This window comes from Anser anser, assembly GCF_964211835.1.
Source record: "Anser anser genome assembly, chromosome: 2".
Taxonomy (NCBI): domain Eukaryota; kingdom Metazoa; phylum Chordata; class Aves; order Anseriformes; family Anatidae; genus Anser; species Anser anser.
The window spans coordinates 156,743,598-156,768,449 of record NC_139721.1 but is presented as its reverse complement, the minus strand read 5'-3'; the positions used below and the strand labels follow the sequence as shown (position 1 = coordinate 156,768,449).

The 24,852-nt window shown below is 41.2% G+C and overlaps 1 protein-coding gene across 1 annotated transcript; it reads right to left on the bottom strand.

Annotated features, from left to right (window-relative positions):
- Window positions 1-1,497: 1,497 nt before the first annotated feature.
- EXOG (exo/endonuclease G) lies at window positions 1,498-23,048 on the bottom strand. The gene is made up of 6 exons (XM_083823718.1): window positions 22,858-23,048; window positions 21,610-21,759; window positions 18,137-18,276; window positions 16,418-16,494; window positions 13,450-13,564; window positions 1,498-2,084 (listed from the first exon to the last, which is right to left on the bottom strand). Exons 1-6 carry the CDS (start codon window positions 23,003-23,005, stop codon window positions 1,623-1,625), a joined length of 1,092 nt encoding a protein of 363 aa, XP_083679844.1. The 5' UTR covers window positions 23,006-23,048; the 3' UTR covers window positions 1,498-1,622.
- Window positions 23,049-24,852: the final 1,804 nt, after the last annotated feature.

The following is a 24,852-nucleotide window of genomic DNA, read 5'->3' as shown; positions in this document are numbered from 1 at the left end:
ACTGACATCTATATCCCACACAGTGAGAGGTGGCTTGTTGTTTTGCAGTTTACTGTTTTGTTACATTCAGTAAGATTAACAACCAAAATTCTGGGCTAAAATTGAAATGAGCAAACATTTTGTCAGGACTTCGCCCAATCTGTCTCTAATTTATGTGGGTAGTAAGCTTTTACGATGTCCTTAGCTAGGCACACTTCTCTGCTTTTAAATGTCTGGATTTTGTAAATGGGTTCTTGGCAAACACAGAAGTATCATGGGAACCATAACGACATTATAGCGATCTGCTTTTGGATCGTGCAACTGAACTGAGATGAAGGAAACTATGCAGTTTTTAAAACATACACGTCAATGATTCACAACAGCCAAATAATGCTCCTGATTCATCCTTTAAGGAAACAACCCAATTCAGCCTGGCATCACGAGACCCTTCTCAGAAATTATTAGTTCTCACAATAAAACTATTAAAGGTATTTTTACTGCACAACTCCAAATTTAAATAGATGCTTTTCATTAAAAAAAAATATTCTAAATATTGACTTTTTTACTCTTTCTTTCCAGACATAAAATCTCACAGGATACAAGTCACACTAATTTATGGCTGAAGCTAAGATGCATACGCAAGAAAACAGTGCAGAACTAATGAAAAAATTTATTAAAATCTCCCAAGAAGGTGAAAATCAGAGCAACTTCAGCTGCAGCTGGAACAGAAGTGGAAATGCATTTATAGTCAATCTGCTTTCATGTTGCAAAGCTGACAGACCAAAGCCTATGATGCTGGGCAAAAAGCCAGCGAGTGACCACCACAAATGAAAAGAGCAGCGTTAACCTCTCAAATCAAACAATAAGCAACAAAACACATCTATCCAAACTTAGTGGTTAAAGTGAAATATCTTACATTAATTTACGAAGACCTAATCTACGCTGGCAGCAACTTGTGTAAACTCTGCTTCAGCTGTTTTGGTTTGCTTTTTTAAATTTGCAGTATTCTATGGGAAGAAGCCTGTTGCAGATGACAACAGTTGACAGCTACTGACATGCTACGGTATCCAAAGCATGCAAGGTCAGCAGAGGTAAGAGACAATGTGTTTTGTTTACCACAACTAACTAAAGACTGTAAGGGATTCAGATTATGCCTTACAAGCCTCTATTAAATGTGTTAAGTATTTCTAAATTAACTTAATTTTAAAAAATCCCAGAAACTACCCCCATTTCTACAGCATCATTCTGAAAGACAATTGCAGGCTGAATTACATTTAGAAATGTTCCTGCTATACTCCCAAGGTGTCTACTGTCTATTTTTATAATATTCCTAGAAGGGATTCCGTACAAACCCCAAGTCTGACGTCCAGCTTGGAAAATAGCACAAAGCCTTTTCTGGAGGTCCTGTAATCTATTCATGCCAAAAAGGGGTCATTTTCATTTCCCACATCTAAATACTGCAGCAAGCCATGTGTGGGCATCGTGTTACACAAGAATGAACATTATCCCAAACCCATCATCTTCCAAATGTTTCTTTATTGTTTTCACAATTCAGAAAAGGATCATTTATAAAGCCCTGTTTTTTGTTTGCCTTCAGCTCCCCTCTCAAAGTACAAACACCAAGCATCTTCCTAAAGAAGTACTCAGCCAGCTTTCCCCTCTCTAGCTGCTGTTTGTTTTTCCTGCAGTAGTTCTTCCTCCTTCTTCTTGTGAAGCTTTAGGAGATACTCATCAGGCTCAATTCCTGCCTCCTTTAACTCTGACATGGCTTTCTCTAACCGGTGCAACGTACGGGCACTCTGCACTTTTCGAGTAGTGATGTACAACGTAAATTCCTTGAAGCCTATCAGTTTACAGGTGTCCACCTCACAGATATTTTTAACATCTCTGGTTTTGTCCACTTGGGGGAAGAAAACTAAACCTGCCATTTTTTCCAGCTCTTCAATATCTACTTGGAACTCAGTCAGCTGGTGACTGAAGCCTATGGGATCATTTGGCACCACAAAAGCCCCCAGCACCAAGGGTTCTGTCGATGTTCTGGTCCGTCTGGCAAGGATCACCTTGTAGAGGTGGGATGGCACAGCTACGTCATCCTTTCCAATTACCTGTCAAAAGAAAAGACACAGATCTTATTAACTGAGGGGAAAAGAGAAGTGAGACCAATCCTACTACCTCTAAAAAGGTGTCAGTCACAACACATAACTACACATTGAAATCATGTGCAATGTTATCAGACCAGAAGCTGAGGTGGAAAGGCACAATTTCATTGCAGCTCCTCATATAGCTGGTCAGGACTGGACTAGTCATTCTACATCCGAATCTCAGACAGAAGAAGCAGGGCAGAGAACAGTTCACTGCAGGGTTGTTTGGCCACCGTTGGTAGAAGACTCTCCCAGAAAGTTCTCTGCATTTCTCATACCGCCCCTGACTTTACATTGCACTACTAAAAGCAACGATGCAGACAAAAGGCCAAAGGATTAGCCAGTCATTGTCTACATATTTGTAAAGATCCAGAGCAAGGAGCTCTGGTAGAAGAATGAATTCAACTTAAATCTCCCAAGCACTTACAAACCAGAGCAACTTCAGTTACAGCTGAAACTGAACTGGAACCGAATCTGAAAAACATATTTGGAACAGGGAGTCAGCCAAGACCCCAGCTCCCTAATCCTCTGGTGCTGATCTGTAAGTGTAGCTGACATGAAGGCATGGTAGAGGTTCTTGTCATGCTGCGTCACACTGTTAACACTTTGAGCGCTGTTTTTAATAACGCTGGGTCTATACGTTTTACATGAATCCTGATCTGACTGCTCCAAATCATGTACCTTTTAGCACCCATTTCAAACCTGCTCTAGCTTACCTTCTGCCAGTCATTTTTCATATCTCTAATACCCTTACACAGGCTGTTTTTACAAGCTGTATTACCTAAGGAAATACATTTTTGAGAGGCTCTGGATATAAAGTACATTCGGTGACTCAGTATCCTGAAGAAAGCCTATCCAAAGAAAATGCATAATTTGATGAATCTACTTCTTCCATGAATTCACTATGATTCAACTTAAGAGCTCGTATGTTTTAGATTTCCTGCTGTGTCACTCAGATCAGGATCCAGGAATTTAACTGAAGCACCAGGATGGGATGATCAGGAATCTGACGTCACATAAAGACCACTGCGAACTCACACACGTATGTACACAGAAGATATCCCACCATGTCTCAAAAATTAGTCTCAGGGAAGATACCTACGATCAAAAGTGTAATCTCTCCAGTATTCAAAAAGTGATGCTCATGCATGCATTGTTAGGCTTTTCTTTTTTTTCCTGCAGCGTTGCTGAACTGGGTCTGCCGTGCTGACAAAGTACAACAGGCTCATGCAGGGGAAGTTTCAGTTTTGCATAGCCCTTCTGTATAATCACCCTTCCAGAACTCATGCTTTTATTCTAATGGCAACAGAAGAAAAAGATACAGACTCCCTGCAAGAACTACAAAGGCATCTTGTTTTTACATCAAATCCAGTAATTTGGTAGTATTTCCAGTACTTGCAATACCTGCAGAAGCAAAGACTGCCTATTTGATTTCTGACAGCTTTTGTTAGATGCAGTTAAAACACAATTTCAGAGAAAGCAGGCATTTATTTTGCTGCCACAACTGATCACATTAATTGCAAGTATTTTACAAGCTAAGTTGGTATATCAGTTCAGACATGCTTTGTCGATTTATATATACAGTATAACTCAACCAAAGAAGAAATATTTCCTATGCATGCTTTATTCTGATAGTAGTCAGTACTTCTGCAAAAGGAAACACTTTTTTTAAATTAAAATTTGACTGTGGGTACTGAAACAAAGTTCACTTCAGTCTATTCCAACCATAAACTATTTTCAGTTACAAATTCTTTCAGTGCTGGACGTGCGTCTTCTACCTCTGATGCCAGTCCTTTCAGTCTTACTGGTTAGACTGAAACCAGAGAAAAGCACCTTTAGGAGAAAGGCAAACCTCTAAATACAGAGAATTTATTTCATGCTTTGTACAGCAATGTAGTAGTAACCTTACTACTGTCTGTGGCAAATGTGCTCTTAAGATTTCTTTACTCTGTTACCAAAAACAGAGTATTTCCTCCCCTTCCCTATACTAGGCTATTTAACAGCATTGCTGTAGTTTACACTTTTCTACAGAAATGATCTTGCTTGTGCCACCAACACTCTCCTAAATAAAGCTCTGCTTAAACATCTAGCAGTGATTGAAAACGGAAAGCAATAAATAAATGCCTTATGCCAAAGTTACTTTCCTTTTCTACGACAGATGTCTTGATAGGGAAATGAGAGCTCCCGAGTGTCAAAGCACTTTACATTTAGCATTCAGTGTGGGTGAAACCACAGTTACAGCTCCTCAGGATCGACTGCATAAATAATCAAAACCGACTGACGTACAGGTAATTTTAAAATACACTGAAAACTACGCTTCGACCCACTGTTATACCTGGTGGGCTACACTGAATTACAAAAACGAGGAGTGTCAGAGTGTAACCTGCTTGAGATAGCTGGCACTCAAACCCGGGAGCACATGCGATGTGTTGGGGGTGGGAGGGAGGGAGCTAAGCAGCATGAAAAGCCCCGAGGGGGAGAGGAGGAGGGGATTCATATTTCTATATTCACCCGAGCACAAGCAGTGACTGATGCTGTTGAAGGCTGGAGCTCTTTTTTCCCAGTGGAGAAGGGAGCTTGCAGAGCCTGTGCTGCAGTCCCACCTCCTGCCCGCTGGCAGGGCAGGGCAGAAGAGAAAGAAGGGGCTGTGCACAGCTGCGCTGCACCCTGAAGCTGCTGTGGCCTCCCCAGGGAAGGCAATACTGAGAATAAACCCTGCTCCCCAGATTCCCCTGGGCCAACAACCCCTCCTCAACATCATTCCTGTGCCTGCACTGCCTTCTCCAGGGCTCTTCGCAAACTTTTTCCTACTATAAATACCTGCATAACACCTTGGTCCTCCTTAGCTTTGTCCTCTCCCCTCCTCAACACCTCCCACACGCAAACACACACCAGCATCCTCTGCCTGTCGTATAAAAGACCAGAGGAAGGGTGAACATGTAGCTGGAGCTGCTGGGAGTACCTCCAATTAGGGGATATATATGGCATATGTAAAACAAACAGGTGAATGTGTGTGAGCGAGCTAGCAGAGGGAACAGGGGATTGAGGCTGAGGACTGACTGGGTGGAGAGAAAGGCGAGGGAATGAACAGAGCTGCACAAAGAGGGGTTAGGTATGAAATGGAAACGCTGAATGCCTGGAGTGGGTGTTAAGGGAAAACAGACCCTGTGCTTATGTGATATTATGCCCCCCCAAATATATATATATATATTCCATGCAAAATAATGCACATTTATGCATTGTATATGAAGTAAAGAGGAAAAGAAGGAAAGAGAGGACGAGTTCCAGAAAAAGGAAGGGTTGGCCTTTTGAGAAAAGCAGTTCTAAAAAACTCAGCTCGGTACAGGCAATGGCCATACGTGTAATTTATGTACCACTTCTGTTCCATGCAAGCTCTCTTTTGAGGATTTAAACAAAATTTAAGGAGTGCACAGGCTTTATACCGTATCCTCTGAGTAGCAATAAACTATTTCTGCAATTACTTTGCTGAGTTCTAATACCGTTAAAATGATTAAGACAAATTCCAGCCTGCCAAATGGCCAGAGTCCACGGCAGCGTCCTCTCCTTACACAAAACGGGGTGTAAAAGCTCTGCCACTAGCTCATTCTGCAGGCAGGGAATACCACCAAAGGAAAACAGAGGGTGCCTCATTTCTCCGACAGACTAAATATGCCTGACAAAAATTTTTCTGCACTTTAACACTTACATGAACCACACACAGGATGCATCACCAGTCAGCTCTGCTGCCAATATGATACAGTGATTCCTGTTAAAAAAAAGTGCAGTTCTGGAGCACACCATAATATTTCCATCATTATGCTCTGTGATATACCACAATTTGCCTTTCTCTGGGAGTTGACACAGAAGCTGCAGACAAATGAATCCATATCACTGGCCCAGACACACAGCCCAGCAGCCAGGGAACGAAGCAGTGTGTGATCCTGCAGAAGTGAAGTTTGCAACAGAAGCAACTGGTAAGAAAAACAAACTCAACAAGTCACTTTCTAATGCCACCTAGAGGATTTTCCTACCTAACTACAGCAGCCTGAATCACTACCCTGACCTGTGCCATCCCGTTTATATCAATGCATGCCTAACAGAGGCAGGGAACATATGCCCCTAATGCACGAAAAGGGAAAATGGGTTAAGATTATCCATACAGAAGCTGACTTTGATTTGTGCTCGTCTATCCACAGGCAGCAGATGATCTTTTAGCAATCAATGCCTTCAACAGCTATCTGTCCCAGTTGGAAAAGAGCAACAGTTTTTAATAGTGTATGTGACTCAGAAATATCTCACAAGCTAATACAGCAATCTAGAAAATACAGCCGTGGCATATTGAAAATCACTGCTGTCCCACATGCTTTTGCACCCTGCTGAGAGCCGGCCAGACGGAAAGTTTTCTCTATTCCTGTAAACTTTTGCTAAATCTTTCAGATTGTCAACAACCTCATGACAAGGAAAAAAATGCACTCTACCTGAAAGTCCTCTTTTTACAGCAGTAAAAGTACTCCTTTCCCATCATCGTTTGGGATACTGATGTGAAGTTTCAGATATGACTTCACTTTTTTTTTATTTGTATTTGTTCAGCATACAAATGTTCACTGACCTTTTTGGAGCTGCTTATTCCGTTAGTTTGCTTTGTTCTTGTTTTGCTTGGTGATTTGGTGCTGGCTATAACTAAACTGGCATCATCTAATAATGCAACTTCATGACAATGTCATTTTCAGCATAGTGTTTATTGTGTTTTTTTTTTATCATTATTGACATTCCACAAGTGTGTATAAATTTGTTACACTCAATGTTAATGCCCAATTAAACATGGACAGCAGTCACAAGGACGGGCCATTAAAATGCACACAATTCCTGACATTTAGAGATACTTATATACTGGTAAAACAACAAATATAACAGCAGTTATCCAAACATAAACAGCCCACGTGGACAGACGAAGATGAGGGCAGGAACAACAAGATTTCTTAAAACAGAGAGAATTTAGTGAACTTTGATAAATTCAGTCTCATACCTAAGTCACTGGATGAGGATTCTTCCTAAACTTGTCTTTTTGCATAATATTTTTTGCATAACTATTCTTGCTTGCAGTTTCTTCAATTAGAGGAAGGACAAATTTGATAATACCTGCAGAGCCATTAGGTATCACAATAAAGAATGAAGGCATTTGCTAACAACGGCATCCAGGGTAAATTTAAGCATATGGCATTAAATAATGTCACCTTCATGGGGGTAATTAGATAAAGACAGGAAAAAGCAGTCCCTAAAAATCACAGTTTGGGTTTTATGAGAAAGAAAATTCCATTCTTACATAAACTGCTTAATGGCAGAATACCTGAAAGATTGTATTAGAACAGTAGCAGAACTGTTATTCTTATTAGACTTTTTAAAACAAGCTTTATCATATCTTTGTTTTACATTGTACTTGTTACAGCTGCCCAGAGCAGTAAAAGCCTTATCTTTTGAAAGGGTAGGAATCATTTTTAAAAGGACGGACTCATGAATGGGAAAGTAGTATTTTGCCACCTAGTGACGAGAAAATGAAAATCAACCACGAAGAGAATTAGCAGAAGGGACTAGCCTTTTACCAGCGAGTGCCAGGTCTCGGCTGGCAATTATCTGAGATTCTTGTAGAACCTGGTAAACAGAAATCACGTTCAATCATGACTTAACTGCCAGCACACGCTGAAGAGTCCTTGCATCAGAGGGTACCATCACAAAGACATCAAAACGATAGCTGCAGATTTTCCCTCTGCACTCCAGTAACCATTTCTTCCATCCCACTCTGTCTTTAATAACCCGATTTTAGAACAAAGCCATGCTGCAAGCCTGGATGGACTGAAAACAGCACACGTACAATTCTCCAGGTAACAACACTCCTACATCTGGCCATTAATGAAATTAAGACGTCCGTCACATTTCTTGAAGTAAAAAGGACATTCCTGTCACCCAAAATAAGACTGCATCTCTCTCTGAAGAGAGGCTTGTTTCATTTTAGCTGTAACTTACAGCATGACACTGACCAGGCCCATCAGATGTTTTATTGTAGATAGTATTCTTCCTGCTGATACGACCCCGTGTTTGACAGTCAGGAGCTCATTATAATTTGATATTGAATTCTATATAGAAGCAGACAATCTGGCAATGTAAAAAAATCCCGTTCCTATCAGTATAATTTGTTTACTTGATTGTTGTGACAGCTTTAACCGCCTTCACTCCAATTCCTTCTGGATTTGTGTTAGGCAGCACTGATTCTGCTGATAGTGTTTTTTCCCCAGTATTTGGGAGAACTCCATCAGACAGCACTGAGAAGAACTGAATGTTGTGAAGGCAGTTCTGGTAATACAGAAAACAGAAAACATTACAGATAAAAACATATTAGCGAACTGTTACAAAAATGCACAACTAAGTTCCCCAAATGTATGTATTTCTGAAAAATTTGTTATGGCCGTTTTGCTATTCCAAATCTTTGGCAATCTTAAAAAATAAATGAAAAAAATAAACAAGAGATGGTAAAAAAGCTGTGCCTAAAAACACAACTACAGCATTAAAGGACACCCTCCGCCCTATTTTTTTTATTTTAATAAAGAGGATGCATATAGGCATTCCAATGCCATATTTACATGATGACAAACTACTACTCCCACAAAATCCATTTAGGTTATACTCAACACTGAATCCACTACAGCCCCTACCACCACTCTTCCTATAATAAAAGAACCTTCAGCAGGGGTACAGTGCTAAATAAAAGCAACCCCATAAATCTACCCTGCACCTTTGGTGTCTCTTCTCCTCCAATCTTAACCCAGCGTCTATTATTTTCACTTGTACATCATGTCTAAATTTAGGGCTGACAGCGCTCTGGTCATTTACACCAGCTGATCTAGTAACTACCCATTTGAACGTAGGTTTTATGGGACGTGTATAATGGACCTACATCCCCTAGGTGGCTGTGCAGCCTTGAGCACATTTGGCAAAGCCCCAGTAGTCCCCAGGTTTATTTCTTCCTTTAACAAAGATGCCCGCTCTCCTGGCTAAGATACTATAGGGGAATCTCTACCACTTCTGAAAGCTGACTGGGGAAACCATAAAGTACCATCTTATATTTGAGAGGTGCAGTTTGTGTCCCAGGGACTTGTTTGCCACAGAAATAGATGACAAGTAAGTGTATTTTCTGGTTCAGCTGTTGTGCAACTCAGGCCCAGCTTAGGAAAGGATCCATTCCATTTTGAAAATTAAACCACAAACATGATTCCAGTATAAGCTCACTAAAAAGTACGGGAAAATGTTGTCTTCAAGCAATAAACAAAGGGTTATCTAAACCATAGTTTCTTTCATAGGAAACCTTTCTCAAATTATACTTTAACTACAGTGGCACAGGGAATAAGAGAGCGGAGGGTTGAGCACAATGCGGCAGAATTACTGCAAAATTTGTATTTCCAACTCCAAATCTGCTGACAGAGGAAAATCACTGAAGTGACAGTCACTGAAGAACAGCAACGTACAAAACGAGACAATGTCATTTTGATTTGATCTGGACGAAGACGAAAAACCTGCATCTGCCTCTCCAATGACACAGAACAGATTTTTCCTGTTGGCATTCTATTTTACGTATATTCTCAAAATGTATTTTTCAGATACCAAGCGTGGTCATCAATCTACTCTTTGCAATAAAAGCCACTGCTGGAGACAGATGAAATGACAGAACATATCTGAGGATACAGCAAGTTCAGCCAATAGATAGAACAACGCTGGCATCTAAGGAGTTCAAGGTTAATTCCCTTTCTGGAATTAAACAGCAAATGGTACCAGAGTCCAAGCAGGAACTGGGAACAATGCCATGACCGATGCTCTGTTTTTCCTCTATAGTGATCTAAAAATAACCTTTTTGGATGTCTGATGAGAAAAACACCAGCCTGTAAAGCCACGGATACATATTTCATCACTCCTTTAGCCAAAAAACAAGGAAACTACAATTGAAGAGATGAACTGAAGCAAATCAACGGGGACACATTCACTGTAGTACTTCTGTGTTTTCTTTTTCCACGGCTCTAGTCTTGTAGGATGAGAACAACATCAGAAAGGAGCTCAGCCTTAACAGTTACGTTGCCAGATTACACGTTGCGGGTTTCAGCACTTTGGTGTATACTACAGCACTTTCCCCTAAACAGCACATACAAAGAAAAAGGACAGTTCCCACATCAGCTTCATAAGCCCAAACAATGAGGAGTAAAAGCCTTTCATTTCTAAGTCATTTGTTTGAACCTTACAGAGTTTGCTCCTGAAAGACGGCTAAGAGGTACCTTCCTGTCTCGTTCAGCTGTGAACTCTTTAAGTGTTCTCGTTTTAGGGGCAGAAGCCTAGACTACCAAAATCAATGGCGATGACAGCAATTGTGTATGTTTGAAAAGAACTTCTCCTCACTGTTTTGACAGGTTGTGTTCCCTCTTCTGAGAGTACGTGTTGATGGATGGAGGAAAAAAAAAAAAAAAAATCAAAACCACAAAAAAAATCCCTCGACACTCTACTCTCAACTCTCTCTCCCTACAGGAGGACTCCAATGGCAAACAAAGGCACTTATGCTATACAGAAATCTCACAATAACCAAATTCTCGGCCTGCATTTATTTATGCTTAGGAGTGTACCCAAACAGGATCCAACTCAAATAATTGCATATTCAACCCAAACTAGCCTTCCCCTTCCCCCAATCAACATTTTATTTTTCCACCTGCTGACAGCATTATCTGTTCTTAAATACAGCTTAAATACAAATCAATCTATATAATGAATCTCATCCTAGGAAGCTGACCGAAGGATTTATGAATGGCCAAATGGCGAAATGAACACGTGAGTATGATCGTTCCACCCTTTTCAACTCCACACTGAACTTCACTTCATAGTTTATATTAAGACCAAAACTGATAAAACATTCGTAAAAGACCAGAGTTGTCATCAAACCCAAAGATGATGAAGACATCTTGGCAACAGACAAGAACAGAACGATATGATAATCAAAGCAGCACGGACATTTTGTGCAACTATTATTCCAGCACCAGATCCTGGTATCGAGTTACTTTGAATAAAGGCAGTAAGATGCAGTGCCTGCCCTTATTTTTATTTTACCTGGGGAATGCTAACGTTTACATTTCAAAACCAAAATGTAGAGCCATAACTGTTTTTCAGAAAATGTAATCTTTCCTCTTTTAAGTAAACACTTTCTCTAGAGAAAAAAAGTAGATAAAGACGAGCAGTATTAAACCAAAACGGTTGATAGATGCAGTTGATAAATGATTCAACTGCTTCCTGGAAAATCATTTTACCCTATACAATTTTCAAGTCTGCTCAGGATTTTTAGCTCTTTGCAATGTAAGACTAAGCTGTATTTTTAAGGATAAATAAATGCAGTATCTTGACAACTACAAGGAAACAAATTCCAGCAAGCTATGTGCAAACCTGGAGAACTCTTACGGTACCATTCTGCATGACAGTAAGCCAAATGTTCAGCTTGACACTGTTGAAAAGGAACATTTCCCTTCTGCTCCCAGCTACGTGGTTTTGCCACATATCTCACAGTGTCACCGGTACGTGCCGGACTCCTGTGTGCTGAGGTATCTTTCTATAGCAGCAGAAAAAAAGCCAAGGAAACATACAAAAACAACCCGGTGTGGATGGACCTCTATTGCACTACTTCACTAAGTACCTCGTGGAAGGATGTGCCAATCAGCACCTGCACACGAGGTAAAAGGCTGCAAAGTATAACGGGCAGTAGCGAAGACAGCCCTCTCCCCTTAGGTGGCAAGGAACCAGAGCCAGAGTAAAGTCACCCTTGCCACTAACTTGTCGTGTGACACTGGTCATATCCTTTAACCATGATTTACTACTTATCCCCTTGAAAATAAGCACGGTTGTCACCTTCCTCACAAAGATACGGTGAGAACTGAAGGTTGCAACTGGCACCCAACGTAAAAAAGATGAATTATAATTATTGCATTTTCATGTGCGTAACATAGGACTGTCTGAGAAACAAACAAACAAAAAAAGAAACAAAAACCAAAGCAGTGATTTCATTACAGTCAAGGTTATAGACTTGTGGGTGATATAAGGGATAGCTTTTAAAGACGTAAACAGGTAAAAGTGAACAGGAAAAATTACGTTCTGTCACGACTGAGTTCCAAGTTCAATCAAACAGAACTGAATGTGCATTTACAACAGAGAAATAGTGCCTAAATCTTTCTGCTAAACAAGCTAGCACTGAAAGCTGAACATCTCTCCCTTTTGTCTCTCTCAAATCCCTCAGCTACAGAGGCTTTTTTATAGCAAGCTCGTTCATTGCTCCTCAGAGAACTAGCTGGACAGCTGAATCACTCGCGAGTTGAAGCTGCAGTTCATCTGAGCACTTATTTTCACAGAGAAGCGTTTTTTCAAGAGGTACAGAATATTGTATTATTTGCATTATGCTTGCTAGCATCTAACAACTGAAAGCAGCAATAATATGTCATTACAGTAGGGGCAGAAGAGCACAGTAAGGTTTTCGAGGAACCTTACAGATCCTACAGATGCCTAAAAGCATGCTTACAAGAAGTCACCACAAGCAACAGTAAATTCACCTCTCAACACGATAACCTTTCCTGTTTGTTCTATCAGTGATGGTTTCTAGAGACTGTGCCTGATCAAACACCTATCTTCAGAGTATTTAAAGCAAATAATAAAATGGGGGACCAAAAGAGGTACCAGTACCATGGACAAGCAATTATATTGCGTTCACCTAAAAACTACCGAACTCGAATGAAGTCTTCCAACTGACTTTGGTGTTCTTAGAGAAGGCCTTGCAACTGGGATTTTAAGTGATGCATATGGGGTACCACCAAGCAACTGTTTTTGAAATTGCTTTTAGCGGAACACAGGCACTGCAATCCCCTAAACAGGTTTGAGAAACCCCCACTACCTTTGTAGCGCACTGTTTCTAAAAAATACTTTAGTGACTGCATAGATGCATTCAAATCAGCAAAACCCACTAACTCTCTGCTCAGACACTGTCAAATATAAGTCAGAAAACAGTTTTACTGCAAATCGTGAAGACATTCAATAGTTCTCTCAGTGTAAATAAAACAAATTATTTTAAAATGATATTTTTAATATGTAGGCAAGATATTTCCAATGAACTAGTCCCAAATACTACTGGACATATTGTACATAGTGAGATGTTTAACTTTGTTTTATCAAGCTACAGAGATATCAGACCTGTTCTTAAATTTTAAATAGTAATTTTAAAAAAGTATAACTACTGCATTATTAACCCAGCAACGTATGTACATACCTGGTAAGTAACACTCTTCTTTCCGTCATCATTTGTTTGAGGTAAGGTCAGAGGTCCAGAAACTACCCAAACATCCTCAAATCTCTCGGTCAATTCCCGACAGTACATTTCCATTCTGAAACATATTTGCCAGACTGAGTAGAGCCAGCTGGGAAAACTTAACGCAACAAACTTCAAAACAGACTATGAAGGGCAAGAGGACTTCTCCACACTCACACAACTGATTCACATGCCAAAGAAGGTAAACCACAGGCCCAAGTCATACTTCCCTCTTGTTCCGGTTTCACTTATGTACAGGTACACATGTGTTATCACACACATCTGAAAATGGTTTCTGTAGCCTTGCCACCTAACTTGAAAATCTGAATTCTCAACTTAATCCCATACCTGACATCAGAAAGATTACTACTGATTAGATTAGCAAGACACTTGTTTTAAACAGGCTGTGGTATTCTTAATTCAAATGGTTCTACCACATGACTGGGTTTGTATGCATCCCCCAAGGAATTAATGTCCTGAACAAACAGCTCTCTCTGTATCTCAAAGAACTTTTAGAGTTACTATGTGCCATTCCTACTAAGCCTACTTACTGCTTATTTTGATATGTAACTGATTAAAAATAAAGTAGTTACTCCGAAAATATTAACACTGTTTTTGTTTTCTAAACTAACTGATTCAGTTTACAACATAAAATACTTCTCCAAACAAAAAGGTTTCCGGACCACACCTTTATTACAGAAAATGGGAGCTTGTAGCCACTCTGATCTAACATCACAGGTGTTACAGAAATTACATAAAATGAGTACCTACTGGGCCTTTACTAAAGACAGAACTGTACCTCACTCAAATGGACAACAAGACCAGAAAATGAGACAGGGAACTCCAGCTAATCTGGCTGCTTGTATGGGGGAAAGTTTCACCTCCTTCCCCCTCCTGTTCCTCATACCTCTTACTTGGGCTACCTTTAGCACTCCTCACCTGTCCATAACCCTGAACAAAACCAGACTTTTTTCCTCTGATGGGTTAGTGAGTCAAAAAAGCTCACACAAACCAGAATTAGCAGGAATTAGCCCATCTTTCTTTGGTGATAGTGCGCTGCCATGTGACAAGCCAAAGCACTGACCACAGGCTAATTTTTTTTTTCTGCTGTTAGCTTTGCTTCCAAGTAGCTCAGCTCCTCTGGACGTCTCCCTGCATGGCAATACAAACACCACCTGGCACAAGGGAAGAAGGAGAATAAAAGCAGCTAGGGAACAGACTGCTGTTAGAGGCAGCAGGGACAGAGATCAGACTACAGGGACCATGAAGTTACACTCAAGACAGACGGGAAGAAAGAAGCATGTTGGTAGGAAGAGAATGACAAATAAACAGTTAGACCACATCAAGAAACCAATCTAACAGTTTACTAACAGCTTCCTGAAAGACAGTCCTGCAGTCTCCTTTCCCCCTGCTCCCCTTGCCTACCCCAGCTGCACTGTCCTACTCCATCTTCTACGTTGGCTCTAGCGTTCGTCTCACCAGTTGATCCAATTTTCTAATCTGGCAGAAATGCAACAAACCAAACCAAAACGTGGATCAGTTTAACTGGGTTAGTAAATGGCGTCGACTTGCTGTAAAGTAAGGCATGTATCAGAGCTGGAACTGGGAAAGCAGCAAAAACACGCAGCTGGAGGGCAAACACCACTTTAAAAATCATCGGACTGTTAAACTGTCTGAGCTGTACTGTCTGCACCTCAAAAGACAATTCAAGAAGTGATTAAAATAAAGAAAGGAAGAGAGTACTGAAGACAGGAAGGGATACAACACACACGAAGCGCAGTATCCTTAAAACTACATATCATTTAAAAAGTGACTGACAAAACAAGTGACACAAATATCTGGCTTGTGTACTTAAACTGTGGGGATAAGGTGCTGGGGTTAGGAGAAAGTGATAACAGCAGCTTAAACTGCAGGGCTGATAGTGCCAGGGAAAATTCCGAAACGCTCCCCATGATTTCCTGATCAGGCACCAATCCTGCTCCAGAGAAATAAGGAGGGTTTCCAGCCTTAAACTGGTACCAACGCTTAGCTTTGGTACAAGGAAATTTTATGCTCAAACACTTGAGGTATTAAAACAAAACAGAAACATCTCTTAAAATGTTATAGCGTTTTATTTGTCTATAAAATAGTGTAACCTTACTGAATGCCTCATATGATTTTATATGCATTCTTGTAAAACTGGAAAGCAGGTGTGTGTCGTTGAACGATGATGCATTTCTGATATACTTTTAGTACAATACTGTACACGATTTTGCCAACCTTCCCTTGAGTGAGCCTTGTGAAATTCATCATTCTCCCCTCCTGTTTCTGAGTCTTCACATTCTTTAAGCCCTATGCAAGAAGCACAGAATGAATGCTCGTTTTATTAGGCTTTTTTTTCTGCTCAAGGGAATGAAAGAATAAAAACCCTACATAAAGAAAGGTAAGATTTACTTCCACTCGCTTCACCTCCCAGCTGATCCAGCCAGCATTCACAAACAACAGAGAACTTGCCTGACTGCTACTTGGAAGCCAGCACTCCAAGAAATACCTAAAAAAGACCTGGAGTAGTCACAGCTCAGCAGGGAGCACTCAGTTCTCCTATTCAAAGTGAACAGATGTCCACGTACAGAGATGGGGATACTCTGATACTGGAAGTGCTTTTTTGGAGACGTTAAAACTAGATCTAAACCCCTTTCCCTGCTCCTACTTATTTTTCCTCAAGGACAGAAATGTTAAGCCTGGTACCTTTACCCACATCAGCCAGAATAAATGATTTTATTCTAAGTAAACGCCCTGCAGGGTTTTCCTGAACAAAGAACTAAAGCAGTCATTATACTGCTCTTGCATTGTGAGTACTGTGAGTTACCTTTCAGAGAAGGTTGACATGATCTCTACAGATAGCCCGATATTTTTCATTTAGTTAGTTCCCTTATAAGCAATTGCTCACCTGTTCCAAAATCCAGCATTATTTTCATAATTCTGAGGCACAATGTTAGAGAGATAAAATGTTTCAGCCATAGCTCTCTGCATGAAGAAAGAAAATAGCATCATTTCATTGAAACATCTGAGCTGTAAACACATTTTAAAAGTTTTTGGATCAGAAGCCATTTCTAGTTTAATTTTACCATTATCAAAATAAAAGGTCAGACAAGACCTGAGTCAGAATATCTACAAAAACATTTTGGAATAAGAGGTGTAAAACTGAGGAGCAAACCTTGCAAATTAGATCTACTTTTTTTTTTTTTTTTTGACAGAAACACAGTATAAGAATGTCCAATTCTAGAGGTACAGTAGTAATTGTTAACGTGCTAACAGACTACCAATTCTGTAATGTCTTTGGAAGCAACTAGATACTCTTTATTATGAAGAGGACAATGCTTTCACTTGTGCTTTTCATTTATTTGAGTGATTAATCACCAGCTTTTTCTTTCTGTTAGAACAAAAGATAGAATATTCACCTCTATCTTACAATTTTGCAAATACATAAGGTGCAGGTAATGAAATGACGAGACCATGATATGCCAACACCTACATATCTGTTTAATTTTATACTTTAAAAGTGTCAGAAACCTCTCTGAATTGAAGCTTAACGTATCTCCAGATGTAAGGGATCTGGGGCTAAACAACTACATGTATGCAGGAAAATACGGTGAAAAAAAAATCCAAAATCTTAACCCAGAATCTTCACAGGTTCTGTAGCTGTCAATGTTTTTCAGATACTTCATCAAAATGAAGGAGCTGACAGAACTGTTTAGAGTAATGGGCAAACACTGCCTGCACTAATTAAACTGTGAAATTAAGGTTTTATAACCCAGTATTGGAAAGACTGTATTATCTCACTGCATTTCAAACCAGGTAGAGAATCTCTCTGTGCAGGTAGCTCATCTGCTATAGCTCCACAGCTAACTCAAATAACCTCCCACCAAGATGCTTCTAGTAGAAATAAAATGACTGGTTCTTTGATCTGATACATGCCAGGGTGCTGTCAGTGCCCCAGAGCATACTACTCTGCAGAGCAGAAATACAAATTCAAACTGCTTCTTAATTGACAAATTGCCTGCATTAGGCACATTTCACATGAGGATCCAATAAATCCAAGGCTGCTTTGTTAGTCAGCCAAGGCATTAGGGCATGCTTTTCTTACAACTCAAACAAATGGCAGGTGAGGACATTTTATAGACTGAAAGAACTATGGCAAAAAGGTTCTAATTTACCTCGTGCACATTGCCAGAAAGGAAAAAAAGGTTTTTAAATCATCCAGTCAATCCTCTTGCCAATGTGGAACAGTACTTAACAGTATTTTTGCTTTGCACAATCTAGCCTTAAACATTTCAGCACCTGCTGGCTGAAATGAAGTCATCTCTCCTCGTCTCCCTTTGACTGAGCTTCAGAAGACACTTGTGAGGTTTGGCTGGTGAAGGTTCTCACCTTCTTTGTTCCCATTTGAGACTCTAAATTTCGCTCAATTTAGACACCTGAATTAGACTGCATGAGCATCCTACAGTGCTCAGTCAAGAACAGACCTTGTAAGTCCGAGCTCAGGTCTGTGCTTCAACAACGAGGCCATATTCCATCTCAAAACAGTGAAAGGAACATCAGACATCACTCTTAAGGGTCTTTTTACCCTTTTCTAACCGATAAACACAAATTAAAAAAAAACTCCTACTGTTGAAAATTTGTTATCTCCTGCTGGTGCCATGTGTCCTCGCGACCACCCGCTCCCAAGGTAGTCTTCATTGACGGCACTGAACATTAGAGGGATGTTAGGATCTGGTCTGAATTTACAGTGCCTTCGGTCTGCATTGCCTAAGAAATAACACACTAAGTTGTTATCATTAAACTATCAACAACAAGACATCTCACCAAACTGCCCATGGTTAAGGATTCAACACAGTAATCTGAATATTTTTCTCCTCAGCCATACGAGACAAGAACTCTACTTACAGATCCATGCTCCAGTTCCTACATTCCTTCCCACTACCCTTCCCTACTACAGACTACGTTTACTGTTTCAGAGAGAAACAAAAGCAAAATAGTTTACCCTTATCACAGAGGCCGACTAATATCAAAGGCAAGTCTGATAAAGATATAAACCAGGATAGATTCTCTTTTTAGGACAATTAAGATTTACAAATCTTCACCGGAAGCAGTTCCATTTTTTAATGTTCGAACCACTACAAGCATTTTGTCTTTTTCCAAGTCTAGCCTGGAAGTGGAACGGCTGTATTTTATAAAGTTACCATTGGTAATAAAGCCTTTCCAGAGAACATCATTTCATTTGTTCTTCACGTGCATAGAATTAAGTGAAGAGCTTTCCTGCCCTTCTCTAGGATTCCCCTGCTGCCTTTCCAGACATTTGGAAATGATGTACAAAAAATGACCAGGCTTAAGCCTTCTGTAGGACAGTTTTTATTTTTATTTTTGCAGAGGGTTGTGGGAGGAGTTAACTGAACTGTTCCAGAGATGGCAGCCCACACTAAGCTGCTACCTCTGCCAGGGAGCCTGTGGCCTCTTTCTAGATTTCCTGGGCATACACCTTTTTGTGTCCTTGCACTCTGTCAAGTCCCAGTCCGCTCCTTGGGAAAGAAGTTATTCAGAGTGGGCTGCAGCTTTGAGAAAACTTCATCCCAAACACAGGCCACTTCCTTGAAAAGGTGATGGCCAGGAGACTTGCATGAATTATTCTGGCACTGACAACCTCCAACAAGACACCATTTTTCTTAGGGAACAGCCTTGGATCCATCCACGAACACCCATTACGAGCAAGGTGTCCCAGGGAGGCAGTTGAGGGACACCCAAGGGCTGATTTGGCTGTGTTTGTGCAACAGGGACATGCAGGTGGGGGGAGAGCTTCGAGCACCATCACTGTTGTCCACATTTTTTTTTCCAAACGCCAATATAATTCAAAGAATCCCCAGCATACTGATCTTTCTTCATAAAATTCAGGGTGTCAGGCACAATTTGACACACGCAATATAGGGGACCATTACATGTTCTCTTTTCATTCAAGCATGAACCAGGGCCTGTAGACACAAGAATTTTCCTCAAACTTGGCACTTCATAAAGTACTTTCTCTTGCAATAAAACGTGAAGGGCAATTCTCAATGATTACCACTGTTAGTTGTTAAAGTTAGTCTTCTACAGCTGACTGTGCATATACATTCAGTGATATTACTGAGTGCATACACACCCTATGCATGCTGTGCTCCATGCTCGTCACTTGGCAGCTTCTCTATCCGAGAATATAAGAAGGACCACCAGAAAGAAGGGAAGGAGTGGGAAATCAGCATACATATTGATAATGTATATTGGGAACCAGTGTCTGCAAGCAATTTCCTCTTCTTCACTGGCCATCTGTGCATATGCCCACGGAGGTAATGTCAAAACAGAGAGGTGGTCAGAGCATCTTTATGCAGTGCAGGTAGAAGGAAGGAGCTCTCACTTTTCTTTTTTGGGGTAAAGAATGTGGTACGATACTTTAACACAGGATCAACGCTTAGGAAGCAACACCGATGATGTTATCAGCATGCAAAGCAACAGAATTATCATTTTAAAAAAAAATGACACTTCATCTCAATATTTAAGACAAAGCACAAAGCGTAATTTATCAATTAACTTGAAAAATGGAAAAATATATCATGATTTATTCTCTGTCCACTGCTTTGACCTCATTTACATTTAAAGCTAATGTCTTCCCACCGTGCTACTTAAACACTTAAGTTCTTAACAACACCCTTCCCCCCTTTTTTTCCTTTACATCACACAGTTTAAAACCTCCAGTACTTGGAAGGTTTTTGTGACAAATACCCTGAACAACACAGGTATGCCCCAAACCTCACTTACAGTAGCTCTCAGATATAAGTCTTGAGCTGAATGTCTCAAGATGCTTATTTTCAATTTGCAGTTAGATGTATCTGATCATTTGGAAAAAGTTTTAACAATTTAACTTTTAAGGCCTGCTTGAAAGTAAGCCTGGAACTACTGCTTTCTTCTCAGAAAGAAGAGAAATCAATGATGCTACTTAGGGGTGGGTTATAAATATTTTCAGGATCGTGCTTTTAATTTTGAAAGGTAATTTGAAGACAGTGATAAAGATATATTTAGAGGGCTACTGCTTTCATAAAACATTTTATAATTATACAGTTACCTCCATTACTAATAATTCACCTTATAAAAGCTGAACTAATGTTATAAACTTGATTTATAATGACTGTATACCATTCACATTTCACTCAGCACTGACAGCAAAAATCACTAAGCCTGTCTTGCATAAAGAACAGGGAAGAGACTATTAGATAATGCACATCAGAAAATACAACAGAACTGCATCAAAGTAGGTAATGACTGCAGCGAGTAGGTATACATTATCTAGCTTTGAACAATTATAACTGTTGATGCCCTCTGCTCCACTTTTATCTCAGGAACACAGATTCATCTTTTCTTCACATTCTGAGCAAATCTCTTCAAAATCTATAGGTGAAACAGTCTGGCTATTAAAGGCATTGACTCATTTGGGGCAGTGCCTCAACTGACATAAATTGTCTCACAGAACTAACTACACTAGCTAAGGAAGCAAGAACAATTTGAGGGACTTGAGCAATGAGACTGAACTTTGCAGGTCTGAATAACGTAAGAAGCTTAATTTTCAATTTTACTTTTTATTTTCTCTCCATTCACGGTTATTAGAGGGAACATGACTTAGAATGTTTACACTGATTCAGCTATACTAATCTGGCGCTTTTATACTGTTTCATAAACTCACAACAGAAATTTCTCCTGGAAGGTAGCTCTAGTTCTTCTTCACTCCCCTTTCACACTCAGCCCTTGGGCTGTGTCTTGCAGACCTGTCATACGTGCAATACTAGACAAATCCCAGCAATATAAGGAATACTGAAGAGACCTGTCAACCAGCAGTGACAGATCTTTTTTAATTCACTAGCAACATCAGCCTTAAAACGTAATGGAACTGACATCCACCTAGAGGCCTACTGCCTCCAGAAAGATTGCAAATAGGTGGAAAAAGCCATACCTCGAGATCACTACAGGGTTTTTCTCCCAGCCTGCTCCTGGGTCCACCTCCTGCGAACTGCAAAACCCATTCTCTGTGCTGTAAATCTCAGTAAATAAACACCTACATACCCAGTGTCTTCTGTTTGGAAATATGTTCAATCACCCATCTAGGCACACGTTTTGCCTGATCATAAGACAGTGCATGATTTGTGTAACATCTGGTCTCTGTTCCAGCTTCAGGGAATCCATATTTTTCCAGCAGAGAGTCTTCTACTGGTTCTAAGGAGAAAAATAAACAGAAAATAATCCAAAGATGAAATGTGATCAGAAACAAGACAGTAAGAAAAGCATCTTGTTGGATGTAAATATACTGTATAGGGAACTACTTGAGGTTACTGCCACAATTAAAGACAAAAATAATTAAGAAAGCAATCCAGTGAAACTTTCTTCCATCAAAAACCAGCTGTGCTTTCCATCATGCCCTCACAGGAGGATCTGAGCTCCAGGACTAACTCATTCACTGTAATGCCTGCACACATCCACTTAGCAATCACCCTGGGCTGTCCTCTACAGGAGGAACTATCAGATATTTAGGGATGCATCAGACAAAGAGGAGTTAAGGACACAGGATATCAACACACAGATTTCCCCTTTCAGAGACTCAGCCAGAAATCAGACTCCTCCTTGCAAATCACAGTGTGTTAAGTACAAGTCCTGCTATCACTAGGAATGGTTACGCTATGCTGAATGAACGAAAACTTCACTGTAAGATATTTTTTTAAAACATTTTTATCTCATGGAGGAATATTTGCATCCACCTTACTTACTTTTAAAGCCTTCAGACTACAGAGAAATACATTCACTGCCACCAGACCCTGAGGCACCCCCAAAACCCCCTCCCTACAAACCTGAAACCCCGGGGGAAAAGGGGAGAAAGGGATGAAATATATTTACGGCCTGCCCGAACTGTGGGTTTACAAGTAAACATATGTGTACGTGTGCATGCTGTATCTTTACACAGACATGCCGAGTGACCAGACCACGCAGGGCTGCTGCAGCTGCCCACAGGGGCAGCCATCCTGTCAGCTGCAGGCACCCGCTCTCCTCACGCACCACTTGGCTGCGAACGGGAAGCCGCGTTATAACGCTATTTTCAACCCTGAATCCCCAAATATAACATTCCTCCGCCCTTCCTTGCCCCCTTCGGGCCCTCCACGGAGGAAAGAGCCAGGAAAAAGCAGCTCCGAGGGGGAACGCAGCGGCTGCGGGGCACGGGCGGCCGTGGAGAGCGCGGCCGCGCTGAGGCGGCGCCGCTCCCGCCCCGCGTTGCGCTACGGCTCCGCGGCTCCCCGCGTCCCCTCAGCCCCCGGCTCTTACCCTCCGGCAGGACCCGCTCGGGGGCCGGCTCCGGCTGGCTCTGGCTCCGCAGAAGCCGCCAGGCTGCCCAGCACGACGCGGCAGCACCCGCCGCGGCCCCGCAGACGAAGCCGCCCAAAAAGCGGCGATGGCGGGGCAAGGCCGCCATGGCGGAGGGAGGGAGGGAGGGAGGATGGCGGCGCCGCGCTGCGCTACAGCGCCCCCTGTCAGCCCGCCATGGCGGCGTCGCCTCAGCACAATAACGTGCTAATAAAGGGTAAAACGGGATTTCCCCGAAAGCTTTTTTTTTTTTAAAAAAAAGAGTGCTCGCCCTCACGGGGACCGTGGGGACAGCCCGGAGAGGTGTGCTTAAACCAGTCCCCAGGCAGGGGACCGTACCGCCATTTGGTGACTGGACATAAGGTGCTTCATCAGTAAATCCGACAGCATGATTATTAAGTTTACCCCTCACTGGCATCCAAGCCTGTAAGCATTTCCTTCTCGGCTCCAATAAAGCAGCATTTTTGTTGAAAAGTAACTGGTATAGCAAAGAAAAATGCCAAAATATGAGGGCTGGGACTTCCCACCATCTCTTGCCTGGAGAAGGCCAGCCATGCTTCAATTTGAAGCTGAGCACACCTTTCTGCCTCACGTTTGTGGGATTACACTACTCACTATGCTGGTACAAGTATAATAAGCTCTTTTAAAAAAAATATTTTTCAATATTTTTCTATGTCCACCCCCCCACCCCATGGTATCTTTCAGGGTATTCAGCTGAAGCTGAAGTTGGGGGGGGGGGGGGGAAATAAAGGCCATGAGTGGAAGCTCCATTACAATTCCAGGTCCAACGCTTGCTCTGAGCCATACCTCACACCAAAGCCATTTCCCCGCCTGTGACAGACCCCACAGCACTGTGCCACCAGGGAATTTGCCAACAGCTGCACCAGTGCATCCAGCTGTCCTCGCACACTGTGAGCAGGGGTGTGCTGCCCCGGATCAACCATGGCTCTAAAACCGGCTTAGGGTTAGTGTAACTTCCACTTCCAGCAAATATTAAAGTGTTAGAAGGGAGGGTTTTGTAAATCCGGTTGGAACCATTTTAGGTGATCACTGTCCCTTGCTCTGTTCTGCTCCTCTGCTCAAGCTGGCAGAAGAGAAGACACTTTAGGGCAAGGTCCTGGGATTTAGCTTAACCCCCATCACTGATGCTTGCAGCTGTATGACTGGACCTTGTATTGATACAGCTTAGCGTGCACGTAGTGTTGTATTTGAACAGTTCTCTGGGAATAGTAAGCGCTGTTACCACGGTGCTACAAGGGGCAACACGCTTGAAAGGATGCAGCTATCTGAGCTAATTCCCTCTTCCCCTTAGAGGGGTTTGCGAACTATGGATCGAAGTACAGGCCTCAGCTATGCCTCTGCAGGGATTTCGTTTTGCAGCAGAGATGCCATTAAAACACCAAAAGGTTCTATAAAAAGAAAATACTTCGGATAGATGCCAAAGATATTACCAAATAGCAATGAGTTTTAACGTCGCAGCAACAACAGAAGCAATTATTTGTAATTTATTGTTTATTTTCATATACAAAAAGATAAACTTGAAATAGTTCTTTCTAGTTTTTTTCCTCCTATCTGTTGGGGTGTAGCTGCTTCACACAGGGCAAATACTACATTCATACTGGTTTATTCAGACACCCAGTGCAAAGCTGAAGCAGCAAAACTCCAACTTGGCAGATCTAATTTCAAACTTGAGACTCATTTCTAAAATACCACAGTAAAAAGGAACAAAGATCCACTGCAAATTCATGAACTATGATACAATGTTTTTTCCAAAATGTCTTCATTTCATAACTGCAATACAATGGATGTCTGCATTAGGCCTTTTTATACATACATTATATATATACTTTTGCAGAATATATATATAATATACATATAAAAATCAGCACACTTCAATCCAAAAGGGGTTACAGCAACGAGCTTAACTCTCTGTATACTTTTTTAACAGGATACTTT